This window comes from Pagrus pagrus (genome assembly GCF_965226575.1).
Source record: "Pagrus pagrus genome assembly, chromosome: 9".
Classification (NCBI taxonomy): Eukaryota; Metazoa; Chordata; class Actinopteri; order Spariformes; family Sparidae; genus Pagrus; species Pagrus pagrus.
Window position 1 is genome coordinate 8,618,088 of NC_140193.1, and position 15,244 is coordinate 8,633,331.

Consider the following 15,244-nt stretch of genomic DNA (forward strand, 5'->3'; position numbering starts at 1 on the left):
CTCCACGGCGCCTGAGACGAGTGGATCGAGCAGAACAATGCAGCAAAAAAATAAACATTTTGATAGGTTTTCTCAATTTGTAGGGGACACGGAACCGCCGCGCTCCAATGGGCCTGATGTTGAAAACTGCCGGTTTCAAATAACTGTGGTCAAATGTATTAATCCACAGAATGATAATCAGCTTTGTTGAAAACTAGAAAGACCGGACCAGTCACGACAGGATATTATATTTCCTGTAACTTTCTGCTGCTGTGAAAGTCATTTTTGACACCATGAGCTGAGCTCTACATAATTGAAAAGCTGATGTCATTCATCAATAAAGCCCCGATCACAGAGAGACACGTTGCTAAAGGTGTGGTCGCTGTGAAAATGCTGTGGAAAACAGCATGTCACGTCTGTGGATGCTAATCTGGCCATCATATGTAACTAATGGAAAAAGCCATGCAACTCTACACCTCGTGCTGGGAGGTTAAAAGTATTTCCTCTAAATGATCACTTGCAAAAGGTTATGCAAGGTGCAGGAGAGGAGGGCAAAAGAAAACAATGGTTATGCTGGCGACATGTCTCGGTGTGATTGGCCGCTAAGGCCTCATTCAGACCAATGCAGGCGTTGCGGCGATAAGCGCAGGGCTGTACCATCATTTGGTCTGTGTTGGGAGCAACAATGCTCGTGTTTCCACCTGCTGGGCCATAGGATGATTCAGCTGGCCACAGCCGCGTCAATCTACACGGAGCCAATCAAGTCGAACGCACACGCAACAATACTGTTGACTGCCTGACTCATAATGATCTCCAAAAGTTGATCTTTTTACACTTTTTGACGCAGGGCAGCTGTGTCTTTTTCAGCATCTCCTACGTTTCGCCTAAAGGAACTACCCACACTCAAAAAATAAAAGTGAGGACGGGAATTTCGCCGCAACACCTGTTTTAACATGTTTCTTTTATAAGGGTTATAGTACAGAAGATACATTTACAGTTCTTTACCAGGAAGACAGCACACCTGCAACTGTTTTTAAGCCCTTTTTCCAGTTACTTGATTTATGTTCTCTGCTGCGTTGGGACAGAGATTGCAGAATCCGACCCTCCACTTTACAAAACAAGGTTTTACATGGAAGAGAAGAGGGAATAAAGACAAAGAGAGGCTGCGGGCGAATAAAGAGCAGAAGATGAGAAAGGTTCTTCTGCAGGTTATAACATTTATTCTCCTCCACTGGAGCTGCTGAAACCTGTAGATTAATCAGAACTTGTTGTGTGTGTGTGTGTGTGTGTGTGTGTGTGGTGTCCCACTGGGGTATAGTACAAAACACCGGGGGTGGTAAAATGCTGCGTTTGTTATCTGTCAGAGAGACAGGTGTTTTAGATTACTTCCAACACACACACACCGCCCGACACACACACACACACACATGCACGCTTAGGGCCAGACAGAGATCCACCAAGACAACTAATCGATAGTCCGGAACTGAGGAGACGAATGGATGAGGAGAGGAGGGGTGAGGAGTAAAGGAGGAAGACGAGAGGGAGGTGAAGAATGAATGAATATGAGAGGGAGATGCTAAGTGAGGCTTCTCAGGAAGGGCTTCTCATCAATCACAGAGTTGTTAGAATAACAGAGCCACCAGAACTCACATCATCAATCTGCACCACACCTCACTGGACCGGATCATAGAACAGAACAGAACAGAATAGAACAGCACAATATAATCTACATCGGGGGGGGAAAGTGCCCTGGAGAGAGAGATTTAAACCACACACGGGGCTCTTGAGCCGACATAGCAACACACACATGCCTCGGCAAACACACAATCACACACACACACACATGCGCACACTCTGTTATAAGAGACCACGGGGTGCAAGATGCAAGAAGGAGAGGCATGTTGGCATTTATGACAGCTGCTTGTCAAGACAGGAGGCTGCACACAAACACGCTCGCACGGACACACACGGACACACACGGACGCAGGGGCTCTGTGCTAGGTGTTAACGCAGGCGAACAGCTGAGAGCCTCCGTGGAACGCAGCCACCCGACCGCAACACCGGCGACCGGAGAGAGAGAGGCAGGAAGACAACATGGGAGAAGGGGAAGGCTCGTTTTATGCAGCGATCTGATGCGTCACGCACAATAAAACCGTAATCAGGAGGCTGAGAGGAAAACACAGGCAGGGGGAAAAATTGTAGAAATATGGAGAACCTTTCAAGCGATTCTTTCATGTCAGCTAATTTTCAGACAAGCCGGACAGAGTGATGAGAGACAGGAAGGAAGCGTCCCACTGATGGGACCTTGGCCTCTTGCTGCTTCTTGGCCGCAGTCCCTTCCTGTGTTTGCTGGCCCGGACTTTAGCCACAGTGGAGCTCTGACAATCACAACTACTGCTTCTATTCCACATCTGTCTGCGGTCGTGTCGTCTTTCCTGCTAATCTCAAAGATGAGCTGCTCGTCTGGTTCCCTCTCTTTCGGCAAAACACTGATCTTGATCATTCCTTTCGAAGCAGCACATCTTGGGCTATCTAATCACAGGGTTTTAAGAGGATGGAATATGTTCGTTGCGCCAAGCAAGCCTTAATCTCGCAAGCTTTTTTTTTTTGTGGTGTGAGGTTTTAGTCAAGAAAACAAGAGAGCTGAGCCGAGCAGCTCTAAACCTGACCGGTTGGCAAATTATGAGAGACGGGTTGAGGAGATGATGTGAGTTTCTTGGTCTCAGAAACTTTCTGCAGATTCTGCAGATTGTTTTCAAGGCTGATTGATTATCGTTTAGTCTGTGAAACGATAGACAACTGAGAGAATTTGCTCATCACAGTTTCCAAGAGCTGAAAGTGAGAATGAAAAATGCAAAACAAACACCAAGATGATCTTTTCCTAACCTTAACCAAGAAAAGCCCCAAATCCTCAAATTTAAGAAGCTGGAACAGCAAATGTTTGACTTTTTTGCTTTATAAATAACTGCAAAACGTATCAAAATAGTTGCCAGTTCATTTTATTTCAACTTATAAATCAATTAATTGCATGTCTATGTTAAAGACCTGTTTTTTTTACTGAACCTTAACCAAGCGCTGCCAGCTCCTAAATACAGTCATGTTGTCACTTTTGTTGCTTGAAAAATGACTGAAACGATCAATTGATTGTAAATACTGTAGTTTCTTTCCATCAACTATTTGATCAATAGACTAATCTTTGCAGCTCAAAAGAAGACTGCTCTGATATGAGTAAAGGAAGGGATCAAACTGATAACCTAATGAAGGGAAGCACCTGACATCAACGCCTATTTCCAAAAAAAGCTTATTAACAATGATAAAAAAAAGGCTACAGGAAGGCGACACCCAACAAGATAATGTGTTGTTTGTGGAAGGCGTCTCACTGAAGAATGCCTCGCGGGTCGGTTTGAATTCATTCCTCTCTGAGGGGTGAGTGAACCTCACACTCGCCTCCCCTCGTCTCGCCCAGACAGCCTCGTAACTCAGGCTCAGGCTCGGGGATGGCACAAAGTTGGCGCGGTGATAGAACACAGGAAACAATGCCTCACCCCGGCATCTCGCTGCTAAACCTTGATATCACTACACCTCCCACTCGCTGACACACACACACAGACACACACACACCCACACACACACTGACACAAATATAGCCGTGGTGGAGTTATTATGTGCGACATGTCAACACAAGGAAAAAAGATGCTATTAAAACACAATCTGTTTTTAGTTTAGGTAGGGTGAAGAGCGCGGCTGTGTGTTTCAGGATCAGGATCTTGGATTTGTGGCTGATGAAAAATAGAAACTTTTAATTTTCTTCGAGGTTATGTTTATGCATCGCTGAATTGTTTTCCCAATTATGCGGCGGTGACAAACAACAAAGTCCAGGACTGTGACACCAGTTTTCATCCTGAGTCTCATCTGTGGTTAGGTACCAAGAAAGGAAGAAATTAGATCTCATGCTTTGAGTCACTGCAGACTTTTCCGTATTAAACCAGGGCTGCAACTAAGGATTATTTTTTATTATCAGTGCTCTTCAAATAGCTTCTTGTGTCCAACCAACAGTCCAAAACCCAAAGACTCTTCATTTACTGTCAGAAACGACAAAGAAAAGCTGCAATTTAAGAGGCGAATGTTTGACATTTTCGCAGTAATTGCATTTTTTCCCATTCAATCGACAAACTGATTCATCAAACAATCACTGCAACTCTACATTAAACCAAAACTAAGACGATCTTTCCTTAATCTGGACCGACTGAAGTGACTTGTCAAGTTCTGTGACTTGCCAGATACGTTAATTAGCTTATTCATATTACATGTACAGTATGGAGATGTTATTTCTAGGTGTTGGTTTACCTCACCTTCTGAGCAGTGTGTGTGAGTTCATGTTTAACAGAGATGAAGAGAAGTTAGTTAAACTTCTTACATGTTCATCCTTTAGTAGATTGGACAGCATGTGAGCATTAATATCACTAAAAAAAGCCATGAAGTGGCAATGACAACCGAATCACTGGAACCATAAGACCATCTCTAAACAGAGACATTTTGGATGAAAGTCTGAGGAGTCCCGCTCTGTTCGCACCACAGCTGCAGCTTTCTGAACTTCAGTTAAAGACAGACTCGTACCTGTATGTACTCTCGGTTGCTGTCTTCGTTGGGCGTCCACCCGTTGTCGTTGTAATTGAGTCGGGCCTGCTGTGGCAGCCAGTGCTCATCGTAGAAACTTGACGAGGCCGTGATCTGGTCGTTCGAGATCTTTCCCGACTCCAGACCGAATGCATTACTGCAGTGGAAAGCTGCCAGAGGACAGAAGGAGGAAGAAGAGAGGGAGAGATTCAGACCAATATTCAAGTATTCTTTCAAAAGAAATATAAAATAAAAAAACTTCTACTTACTCTCACTGACTTCCTTGTGTGTCATGTTGTATCGAGCCGCGAAGCCATCCTTAGCCACAGCCATGTCAGTGTGGAAGGCCAGAGAGAGAATCCCAGTCGATGACTGGATCTCAGGGGGCACGCTGGTCCCACAGTATCGACCAATCAGAGGGCCCACTGTCGATTAGAGAAGAAGTATTGGATTAGCCATCAGTCTGTTTCAATTCTGCCCACAACTTCTACGTGTCATCATCATTGGTGGAAAGTAAGTACAATGTACTGTACCATTTTGAGGTACTAATACTTTAGTCTACTATAGTGTTTCCATTGTATTCTGCTTTATACTTCTACTCCACCACATTTTGGAAGCCCAGTACTGGTACTTTAAGCATATTTTGAAAGCAAATTTTGATCGCAGTATCTTTGCTGGTAACAGAGTTTACAGTATTTACATCGTGGCATTGCAACTTTGACCTCAAGGCCCTGATGCACCAGGCCAACGGTCGGCAGTCAGGCTTTGTCAGGGCTGTCAGTGAGCGTCAGTGTTGTCTCCTCCACCATTGCTACTGAACAGCCTTTGTGAGAGGCTTTTTGGTTCTGGTTCTGATTCTGCATTCATTCTGTCTTCATTCTGAGTAGCTACTACCAACAACGTGAGATGAAACTTGAGTTGATTCATTTATTATAATAGAGACATGATGAAAATGATGCCAGGCTGCCAGCTTAACTTGACCCGCAGTCAGCGTTCATTTTCCTGGGAGTTTTCATGCGCAGTGGTAAATAAAATTGCATCGTGAAAGCCAAAGACCAAATTTAAATGCTGATGGTGCCATTATTCTATTGACAGTTTAAGTAAAAGATCTGAGTCCAAGGAAAATTTACTAGGCTCCTATTCATCCAGGTGTCAGGATGGTTTATCCCTTTTTCATTCCTTTATCAATCCCATAATCCTCACATGCGTTTGTTTGTTTTCTCCTTCCCTCTATTATCTCTATCCATTCCCTCCTCCACTGACATCTACTCATCACGCCGCCCTCTCATGTCACCACCTCTCTTCCCCTTCATCTATCAGCTCTATCTCTGGACTGGACATGGTTTTTACAATGTGTGCTATTTATATATATATGTGTGTGTGTGAGAGTGTAAATCCAAAGATCTAAGTGATTCCTCTACTGTCTTCTTTTCTAATACCACAACTTGTACATGTCAACACAAACAGATGAGTGTGATTTAGAGCCCTGGGGTGTGTGTGTGTGTGTGTCTGTGTGTGTTTTGTGTGCTACTCCCTGACTCCTCTCACACTTACAGATACACACACACACACAGAGGAAGCTTGTGGAGGAGGTGGAGGAGGAAAACGAGAAAATAGCCAGCAATCGATCAGTGCTATTGATTTTTTTCTTCCCTCTTGGAATGGGTGGATATTTGAAATAGGGCTCTTGAGCAAATAACGGTAATAACTCTTTTTCATTATGGTGGTGAGGAAAAAGGAATAAAAAGGGAAGAGAAGAGAAGCTCAAATCCTCAGAGAGGATTTCTATAAATAATGACCCGTGTTTGAATAAAATTCTGGTGAAACAAATTGAATATATATTTTTTCTAGGATTGAATATTTAATATTTCTAACAGACAAAAATCGCCCGGTTTCTCTTCCTCGCTCTGAATTTGATTTCAGCGGCGTGCAGAGTCGACAGAAGGCACGTTTGTCCCTTGCCTGACCCCTGCAAACACATATGTGGTAACACAAACACAGAAACACGATGATACCAGCGCCACTGCCCCCCCCCTCCCTCCTTTAATAGTTTCACATTGTGGTGTGTGCATAAGTGGCCTTTCCTGTTGGACAGCAACAGAGCTGGCAAAAGTACAAAGACTCTGAAGGACGTTTCTACCGTCCAGTTCTGTGCAAAGCTAACTGAACCTCACGTCACGTTAATATAATTCAGAGACTTAAAGGTAGAATCAGTAGGATTTGTCCCAGCTGTTCACAAACGCATCACTGAGAATAGCTGTTTGTTGAGGCTCTTTCCCAGGACGTCAAATACCGACATTTTGGTTTGGTAAAACCGTCCCGAGCAGACTGAGAAAGTAAGAAAATCCAGGCAGAGGGCTGTCAAAAATGTACTTAAGTACAGTAACAAAGTATTTGTACTTTATTACTCCATCTCTTACAGACAAAACACTTCACATTCTTGTCTTTGTCCAACTGATGTTTTGCACTCGTTCTCTTTCCTTTCCTTCTTCCAGCACATGTTCATCCTCTTCCCTGCCCGTCCTCTCTTCTTCCTGCTTTGGACTCTGCACCGAGTCCTTCACCTCTGAATCTCATCCTGTGCGTTTCCTTCCCCTTTCAACCTCCTCCCACTTCATTTCACTTTCCTTCCTCTCCTTTCGTTCTAGTCTCTCTCTCCATCACTCGGAGCAACCTTTTCCTCCCCTCCTCCTCTATCACCCCTCTCGTTGCTGCCTTTCCGGTCATCTTAATTTTCTACTTTGCTTCACGTCTCTCGTCTTCCGTTTAATCCCCCGCAAAGAGGGAGCAAAGGTGTTGTGGCTTTTTCTCTCACCTCTCCTTTTCCTATCCGCCCTCTTGTCTTTGCACCACCTCTCTGACTTTTCTTTCCTCCTCGGGCTGAATTCATATTTATAGAAGAGTTATTCATAAGAACAGAAGCACCGTTGTTTGGCTCTCCTTTTGCTACTAATGCTGTTCAGTCTCTGTTAAGTACCTTACAAGATTTGGGAGTTAAGCTATTAAAAAATGTCCCCAGTCAATTTGTTCAACGTGTAAAACTAAGAACAATAGATGGTATTTGTTGTACAAACACAGTTACCAAAAACTAGAATGAAATGGTAGAAAATCCTGGAGCGAATCTTTATTTTCCGACACAGATCTTCCACTCGCTGAACTTCCTTCAAATCCTCCTCTTCTCGAAGGCGGACCAGAGGTCTTCTGGCCCTCGTTTATTCATCTCCACATCTCCTCCCTTTGTTCCAGTCTTCCCAGCAGTATAGGAACTCTCGCTGCCCTTCCAGTGCTCCTCTTTTTCTCTATACCTCCTCCATCTCTTGAAACTAGATCCAAGGTCTTTGTGCCTTGGATTTGTCCTTCTAAACTCTTCCAGTCCTCCCAGCAGCTAGACCAGAAATATCCCAGCACTCCTCCTCCTCCTCCTCCTCCTCCTCCTCCTCCTCTCACCTCCCCTCTTTTCTCCCTCCTCTCAGCAACTCCTGCTTTATTTTTCCCCTTGAAAAGTTATGTTGTTTCTCCACAGTGGGTGCCAACATCCTGCCTGTAAGCTCAGCTTTCATCTACCAACGCAGAGCTACTAAAATATCTGCTACTCCACCTCAGTCGATAATGATGTAGGCAGGGCAGAGTACACACTATTTTAACGGCGCTCAGAGTGTTGGCTCGTGAAACGGCTGAGTTATTATTTAATTTCACCCGAAAACTCAAACGCATCGCGATCAGCGTCTCACCTCCAGGCAGCCCGTCCCACACTTCCAGCCAGTCGTACTTGCAGTCCCCGTCCCCGCCCGGCAGGGGGTCGTTCTCCAGGTCGAAGGTGAGGAAGCTGAGGGTCACATCCATGCTGGGCGGGACGATGATGATGAAGGAGCACTCCAGGTTGTGCGGGTATTTGTCGGGGAAGCCCGGGGACTCGATGACACCCGTGGGACTGGTGAAGTTACGGGAACAGTCTGAACCTGGTGATGAGGACACAGAGACCAAATGCACATTAAGAGACAAATATTACACAGAAAACGTATTTAAAGCAGTTTGAGGTTCAATAACTCAATAAATGTGGAAAATGTGAGCACAGAAAAGGGCACAGACGTCAGATTATACTTTAAACAATTCACTCTATTCTGGGCAGACACTCGACGAGGCTCTTTTTAGAGGAAGGTGCTTTCAAACTGAATAATTCCCAGCAGGGCTATTTCAACTTTCCTAACAGATATAAGTCTCGCTTTGCAATATTAATTCTGATTCCACTTTATGTACTTTAAATGCAGTTAATGTGATTGTTGGGAAACATGTAAAAGGTGGTTATTAGGTCTGCGGAAGTCAAAACTTGTGTGCCAGGCTCGGTGTCCCTCAGTATTAAGAACATGTGCATTTGTTATTAGTGTGTTTTTCTGTTAATTTTCTCCCTTGTGATCTCAATACGGCTAACCTGGTTAAATAAAGGCTACATTTAAAAAATAAAGAAAGAAATAAAGACAATTTCAGTTTAAGTTGTTGGGTAAAATTTAAATGTGCCCCCCCTCAGATTTAAAATGAATCCCTTGCTCTCGGTGCTAAGTAACAGCAGTTGTATGTAGAAGGGTTATTTTGGGTAAACAACAAACCCAAGAGTGATGTGCCAATGGGGAATAAGATCAATTAATATGCAGGTGATTCGGGCGTAGCAGCTCCAGAAACACAACTTTTGACTCTGTCACCTCTGAAGACAAAGATACAAAGAACGACAGAGTGGTGATATTGAGGTCTGAGCGCCTTAAAAAGTCCAAGTTCAGGTGTTCATAACAGACAAATGTGTCTGAAGTGCTCTTGAGCAGGATTCAGTGTCTCTACCAGCTCTTGGGAAAATAGCAGGAGCAACCTTTACCCCGGCAGAGACGTGAGCTCTTTGAGTATCAACAAAGAGAGCAAAGAAATCCAAGTGAGCCAGAAGAAAACAAATACAAACAGATAAAAGGAAGAAGAAAACCAGTGGGAAATGAAATTGAGCTCAGAGATAGAGACAGCAACAAACAGCAAACCAAGATCTGTGAGTGAAAAAGACAGAAAACTAGGAGTGAGGAAGACTGATGTGGAGTCTGTTGATAGTGTCATGGTTGGGTGGTCCTGCAGTTATGAGGAGCTTGAGACACACACACATAAATGCACACACACACACACACACACACACACACACACATGCACACAGCGATCTGGAGTGTAATCTCAGGCTCTTCATCTCTGAATGACTGTAATACCTTCTCTATTAATACTCACACATGCACACACTATGGAGGGTATGTAGTCGCACCAACTGGACCATTATTCCAGTCCAACCAGCCATGTATGACCAAACCCACACACACACACACACACACACACACACACACACACACACACACACACACACACACACACACACACACACACACACACACACCCTGTCTAAGCCTCTTATGGCAACCCACTTCTCTCCTATCTGTTTGGGTGTCTGCTACTGTGCTCGCTTGCTTGCATGAGTAAATAAAGAGAAAGTGAATAAAGACAAACTAAGAGAAAGTGTTTGTGTGTTTGTGTGTTTGTGTGTGTGTGTATCCCAGCATGCATTAAAAATGTGTGTGTACATGTACAGTTACATTTGTATTTCATAACCTGCCTCCATCATGTGTATTAACCCTCTTTTTAATCTGTCTCACATGTGTGTCTGATCGAACAGATGAGCATGGATTTTAATTAATACAAATGTCTATGTGGCTGCTTAATAACTTCCACTTCATGCTCATAACTGCTTTAAATCTACTTTCTTCTGACTTACATATCTCCAGCCATTTTTGTGGCGACCAAACCAGGTTTTTTAAGGCAAACCATGATTTTTTCTAACCCTAACCAAGTGTTTTTTGCCCCTAAACCTAAGCAGAGCGTGAGTACAGTGTTGTGACTAGACAGAAAAAGAAAATGTAACCTAAACGAACATAAAGTTGCAACATAAGGCAAGGATTAGTTCGAACTTATCTGTGGTTTTGCTGAAAAAGTCCTTTCATGTACTTTTCGCATTTATCCTGGTAAAACATGTGTATGGTATCCGTGATGTACGAACGTTCCTCCCTTATAAATATCAGCTTGTGTGTGGGAAAAGGGTTTTCTTGTGCGTACACGTCATTCATACATCTGATCCCAGGATGAGTCGGACTCAGTCAGCCATTAGCAGACTGAAAGTCAGATGGAGTCAGAGAGTCTGTCTGTGAGAAACGCTGCTCAAATTCTAGTGAATTCATAATAATTAAACAAACTGTGGTGGGTGTAATCAGGAATATTGATGTTGTTTTTCCTGTCTCCACCCCTCCTCAAGCGTTGACACATTGCAGAAGTTGAAATACATAAAAAAAGTCCCTCCCCATTCAAGCTTGTTTGCTGATCCACATGATCTACAGTACGCGGTCGTCCAGTTTCCACTACAGGATCTTTTTTATAGTGTGATAGAGATTGTCTGTTTGTCTTGATACGCGGTCTGTTTTTCTGTCCCACTTTCCTCTCAGATTTGCTTGTTATTTTGACCCTCTCCCTCATGCAGTGACCCACAGATGCAGGCAAACGCACACACTCACACACAGTCACACACACTGTCTCTCACGGGGATCCCCTTGCGTCTGGCCCCCCTGCAGAGTCAGACGCTGGGTAGCACAGGTCTGCGTGACTATGAGCATGTGTGTGTGTGTGTGTGTGAGTGTGTGTGTGTGTGTGTGAGTGAGTGTGAGTATGCAGAGTGAACGCCTGACCAGTTCTGTTGCCGACAGCGATTTTATTCCCTTCTCATTACTTCATGTTGGTGAACATTGCCAAAACACTTGTGCCCTCCTTTCTCCTGTCTCCACCTCGGCCTCTCCTCTTCTGCCTCCTTGCAATTTTTTTCAAGCACACTCGAGTCCACATGCATTTTAAATTCCAGAATCTCACTACATCCGTCTGATTTCTATGACTTCCTCCTCTTTGTTTCCTTGTCGTCTCTGATCTTTCTTCCTCTCTCCCCTCCCGCTGTTCCTTCTTTACCATCTTCCCATGCATCTTTTCATCCTCCACAGCTCCATCACTCCCTTCCCTCCCACTGTCTCATTTCCTATTCTTTTCTCCTCACTTCCCATCTGTCTGAATTGGATAAGTGTGAAAGAAACACGTGTTTCAACTGTGGGGTAAGGTTAGAGGAAGTGTGTGAGTGTGTGTTGCTGGGTAGATCTGGCGCTGGTGCTCATGGCTCACTGATCTCTGGAGTGGGGGGGGCAGCACAAGGTCTGTGAGTGTGTGTGTGTGTGTGTGTGTTTATACGCCTAAATTGTGAGTGTATATTTCCTAAATATAGTGTGTTTCTGCTTGTGTGTGTGTGTGGTAAGCTGGCATGCAGATGTCTACTCTCATTCAGACCGTCTCTCATGCCAATGGGCTATTAGGCGGGATCAAACCTACAATTATTCCCCCCTTCCCTGCACCGATCTCTAACGTAAATGCATATGCAGAGGAGACTTAACATACACACCACGGGCCCACACACAGCTCAACAGCTCCTGCACCACCACAGCTTGTGTGGTTAGATCCCACCTCAGTGTCATTTGTTGTCGGCATACGTGCCAACCTTGAGACCTTAAAAAAAAAAGGGAGGATTTCAAAACAAAAGCAGGGTCCTGGTGGTCCTACCCTGAAAAATTTGGGATTCAAGGACTGTGTAATTCCCCCTCTAGCATAAACTTGTGCAAATCTGTGGCACTCATTCATTCATGCCTTTTAGAGAGTCTGGGGATGGGGATTTACGCAGAGCGAATCCCCGTGATTGACAGAAAAATCGACGTGGCAGATTTTCATCCCATTTCCTTGAAAACTTCATGTAAGAAACAGGAATTCTTCTCTCCAGAGCGCCTGAAATTTGTTTAAATTTTCTTTTTCCTCTCCATTTCTCTATTCGTCTCTCCCTCACTGCAGAGGATGAGGGGCAGATTACACGCTGTTCAGTGGTTACGATAACTAAAAGGGTAAAAAAGCGTGAAAAATGTCATTATCAGGAGAAATACAGGAGAAAAATTGGAGAAATGTGGGAGAAATAAGGGGAAATACGGGAGGAATAAGGGGAAAATACGGGGGAAATATGGGAGGAATAAGGGGGAAATACAGGAGAAATAAGGAGGAAATATGGGAGAAATATGGGAAAAATACGGGAGAATTGTGACCCTGGAAGGAAACTGGGAAAGGGCAATAAAAAATGGGAGTCCTCCAGGAAAATGGGGCGGGTTGGCGAGTATGGTTGTCAGTCAAGTCACAGGCTCGTAGTGCCGAAGCTCCTCCGACGTATCCCAGCAGGAGTTCCCTCCATAATAAACTCCTCATTCAACCAAATTACCGCATATGAAATCAAACTGTCAGAGGACACCCACCCCTTCAGCTATCCTAATGCAATTTGCCAAAAGCTCTGAACCAGCATTTCTTTTAATGATGTAATTCAGGGAAACATTTTCAAGATTCATTCTTGAGTTTGACACATAGATGAAATTGAGGGGAACATTTTCAGTCTGCCATAACTCAAAACACTGTCTGCTTTTTTTCTAATATTGACACACAAACCAGTGTAAACAAACCTTTTCTACCAAAGAGAAAAAGCTGCATTCATCTGTCACATTATTCCCATCGCAGCATAAAATCTCCATCAGTCGGCGGCAGATTGAAAAACAGCTTTCAGCCTCGTGAACAGCAATGTAAGCAATGCCATTATTAGTGAGTATGTTTTGAAAGGGCACAACATGCTGCAGTGCACATCAAGGATATTATTAAAACTTCAGGTTTAGGTTACATTTTGAAGGGATTCACACCTCTGCTGTTTGTTGCATTAAGCTCTGCAGCCCGCAGAGCACCTTTCGCTCCTCGCTGGGTCGGATCTGGATCCACTTTCCTCAATGAAAGCCAGAGGAGGGAGGAGCGAGCGACGTGATTGGTTAGAGCGTGTAATAAAGCGAGTTGATGGGTAGTCGGACAGAGGCAGAGAGGAAGTGCCTGAAGGTGTTTGGGAGAATGTAAACAACAGCGTGTTATGGGAAGGATTGTCACGATAGCTTCCACGTTACACCGCCTCAGGAGTGTGTGTGTGTGTGTGTTACTCACAGCAATGTGTTCACACAGTTGCACTACATGGACTCACTTCTCATTAAGGTCAAAACCTGGTCCCCACAAGGTAAACCATTCAAATCTAAGGCTCGGATTTATTTTTGGATTAACGTTAAACTAAAATGAGGTTAATACTTAGGCGTGTTATTGTTAACCCTAAGTGTCCCAATGCCAATGACACGTCTAAAGTGACAAAAATAAATCCTGTGTGTGTGTTGCGAGTTAACGTTTGCGTGCCGACATGCAAGCTGCCGTTCATCAGTGAGTAACCGCCCAGCCTGCATCAGTGCATTCATATGTGTGAGCGTGTGTGTGTGTGTGTGCGTCTGGCGAGTTCTGGGTCACAATAACAGCTGGGGGCACACTGCCTAGACAGTCAATTTTGATTGGTCGCCACACTGTGGCGGCTGCGTTCATATTGGCTGAAATTTTTACTACAGCATCCATAGTATCCATAGTAACAGAGCTGTAAACAAAAACAAGTGTGGCATGTGTATTTGTTTTTGGGTTCAAGTGTTTGTTGTGTTTGTATCCAAACCCATAATTTTGTTCCCTTTTCGTTCATGTGCATTAACTGTGCTTATATTCAGGAGTTGTGTACGTCTCATATGTTGTATATTCTTCTGTGTGTTATTGTAAATGTATGTAAGCCATTTCCAGACTGATCAGACTGTTAATCTTTGATGGGTCGAGTAATTAGGACACCCAGAGAGACAATCTCCTCCAACATGCACGCACTCATTACTTCAAAACACAGACCCCGAGGAACAGTAAGGGATTGTGACAGAGACCCCCCAACACACACACACACACACACACACACACACACAAACACACACAATATTCAGTCAAGGGGATAAAGGAATCCACGAGAAAAGGCAAAACCATCGTCCGCCCTAGCAACACAGGTCGAGGAGACGGAAACTTAGTACAAAGATGCCTTGTTTTCAGTTTTAGGAACAGAAAAACTTGGGTTACATCAGTTTAAATTCATTTTTACTTTACGTACCATAACATACAAAAGTTTGTGTCCTCTCGCAATATCAGCACAGTTGCCGGGATAAAACGGTGGCAGAAAAATTCATTTTTGAGTCTCACTCCCAACTCGTCAAAAACTGATGCTTTGGGATGGCGGCCGACCCGTCCGACAATCCCATAGCGTCAGTATTTGTCAAGTTTTCCTACAAATAGGACCTTTCAGCCAGAACACGATCTTTTCCTAAGCCGAACAAAGTGTTTTTTGTGTCTTAACCAAACCAGACCACAAGCACAGTGTGGCCACAACATAAAACAGAAAGTGAAAGCTAAAGAAACATAAAGTTGTAACATATATGTGGTTTGCAGAGACGAACAATACCAACTTTTTCTCTGGCGACTGGGTTTGTCCAATAAACAAGGTCTTCTCGCAACAGCTCAGATTTTCACTAACACTGATTACAGAGAAGAAAGTGAATAAATAGTTAAACTGCTGCTGTTTTCTTTTCAAAACTATTCAACACTTCTCAAAAAGCAACATTTATTATATCCAATT

The 15,244-nt window shown here is 43.9% G+C and overlaps 1 protein-coding gene across 3 annotated transcripts in view; it reads right to left on the reverse strand.

The window, feature by feature from the left end:
- LOC311262078 (neuropilin-2-like) overlaps positions 1 to 15,244 on the reverse strand; it is a 106,457-nt gene that overhangs the window by 58,939 nt on the left and 32,274 nt on the right. For all 3 annotated transcript variants that reach the window (XM_084361226.1, XM_084361224.1, XM_084361225.1), the window contains exons 4-6: positions 8,328 to 8,555; positions 4,866 to 5,021; positions 4,597 to 4,766 (exon numbers count right to left, since the gene is read on the reverse strand). In XM_084361226.1, coding sequence (XP_084217352.1) covers positions 4,597 to 4,766; positions 4,866 to 5,021; positions 8,328 to 8,555 — 554 coding nt within the window. The remainder of the gene's footprint in view (positions 1 to 4,596; positions 4,767 to 4,865; positions 5,022 to 8,327; positions 8,556 to 15,244) is intronic.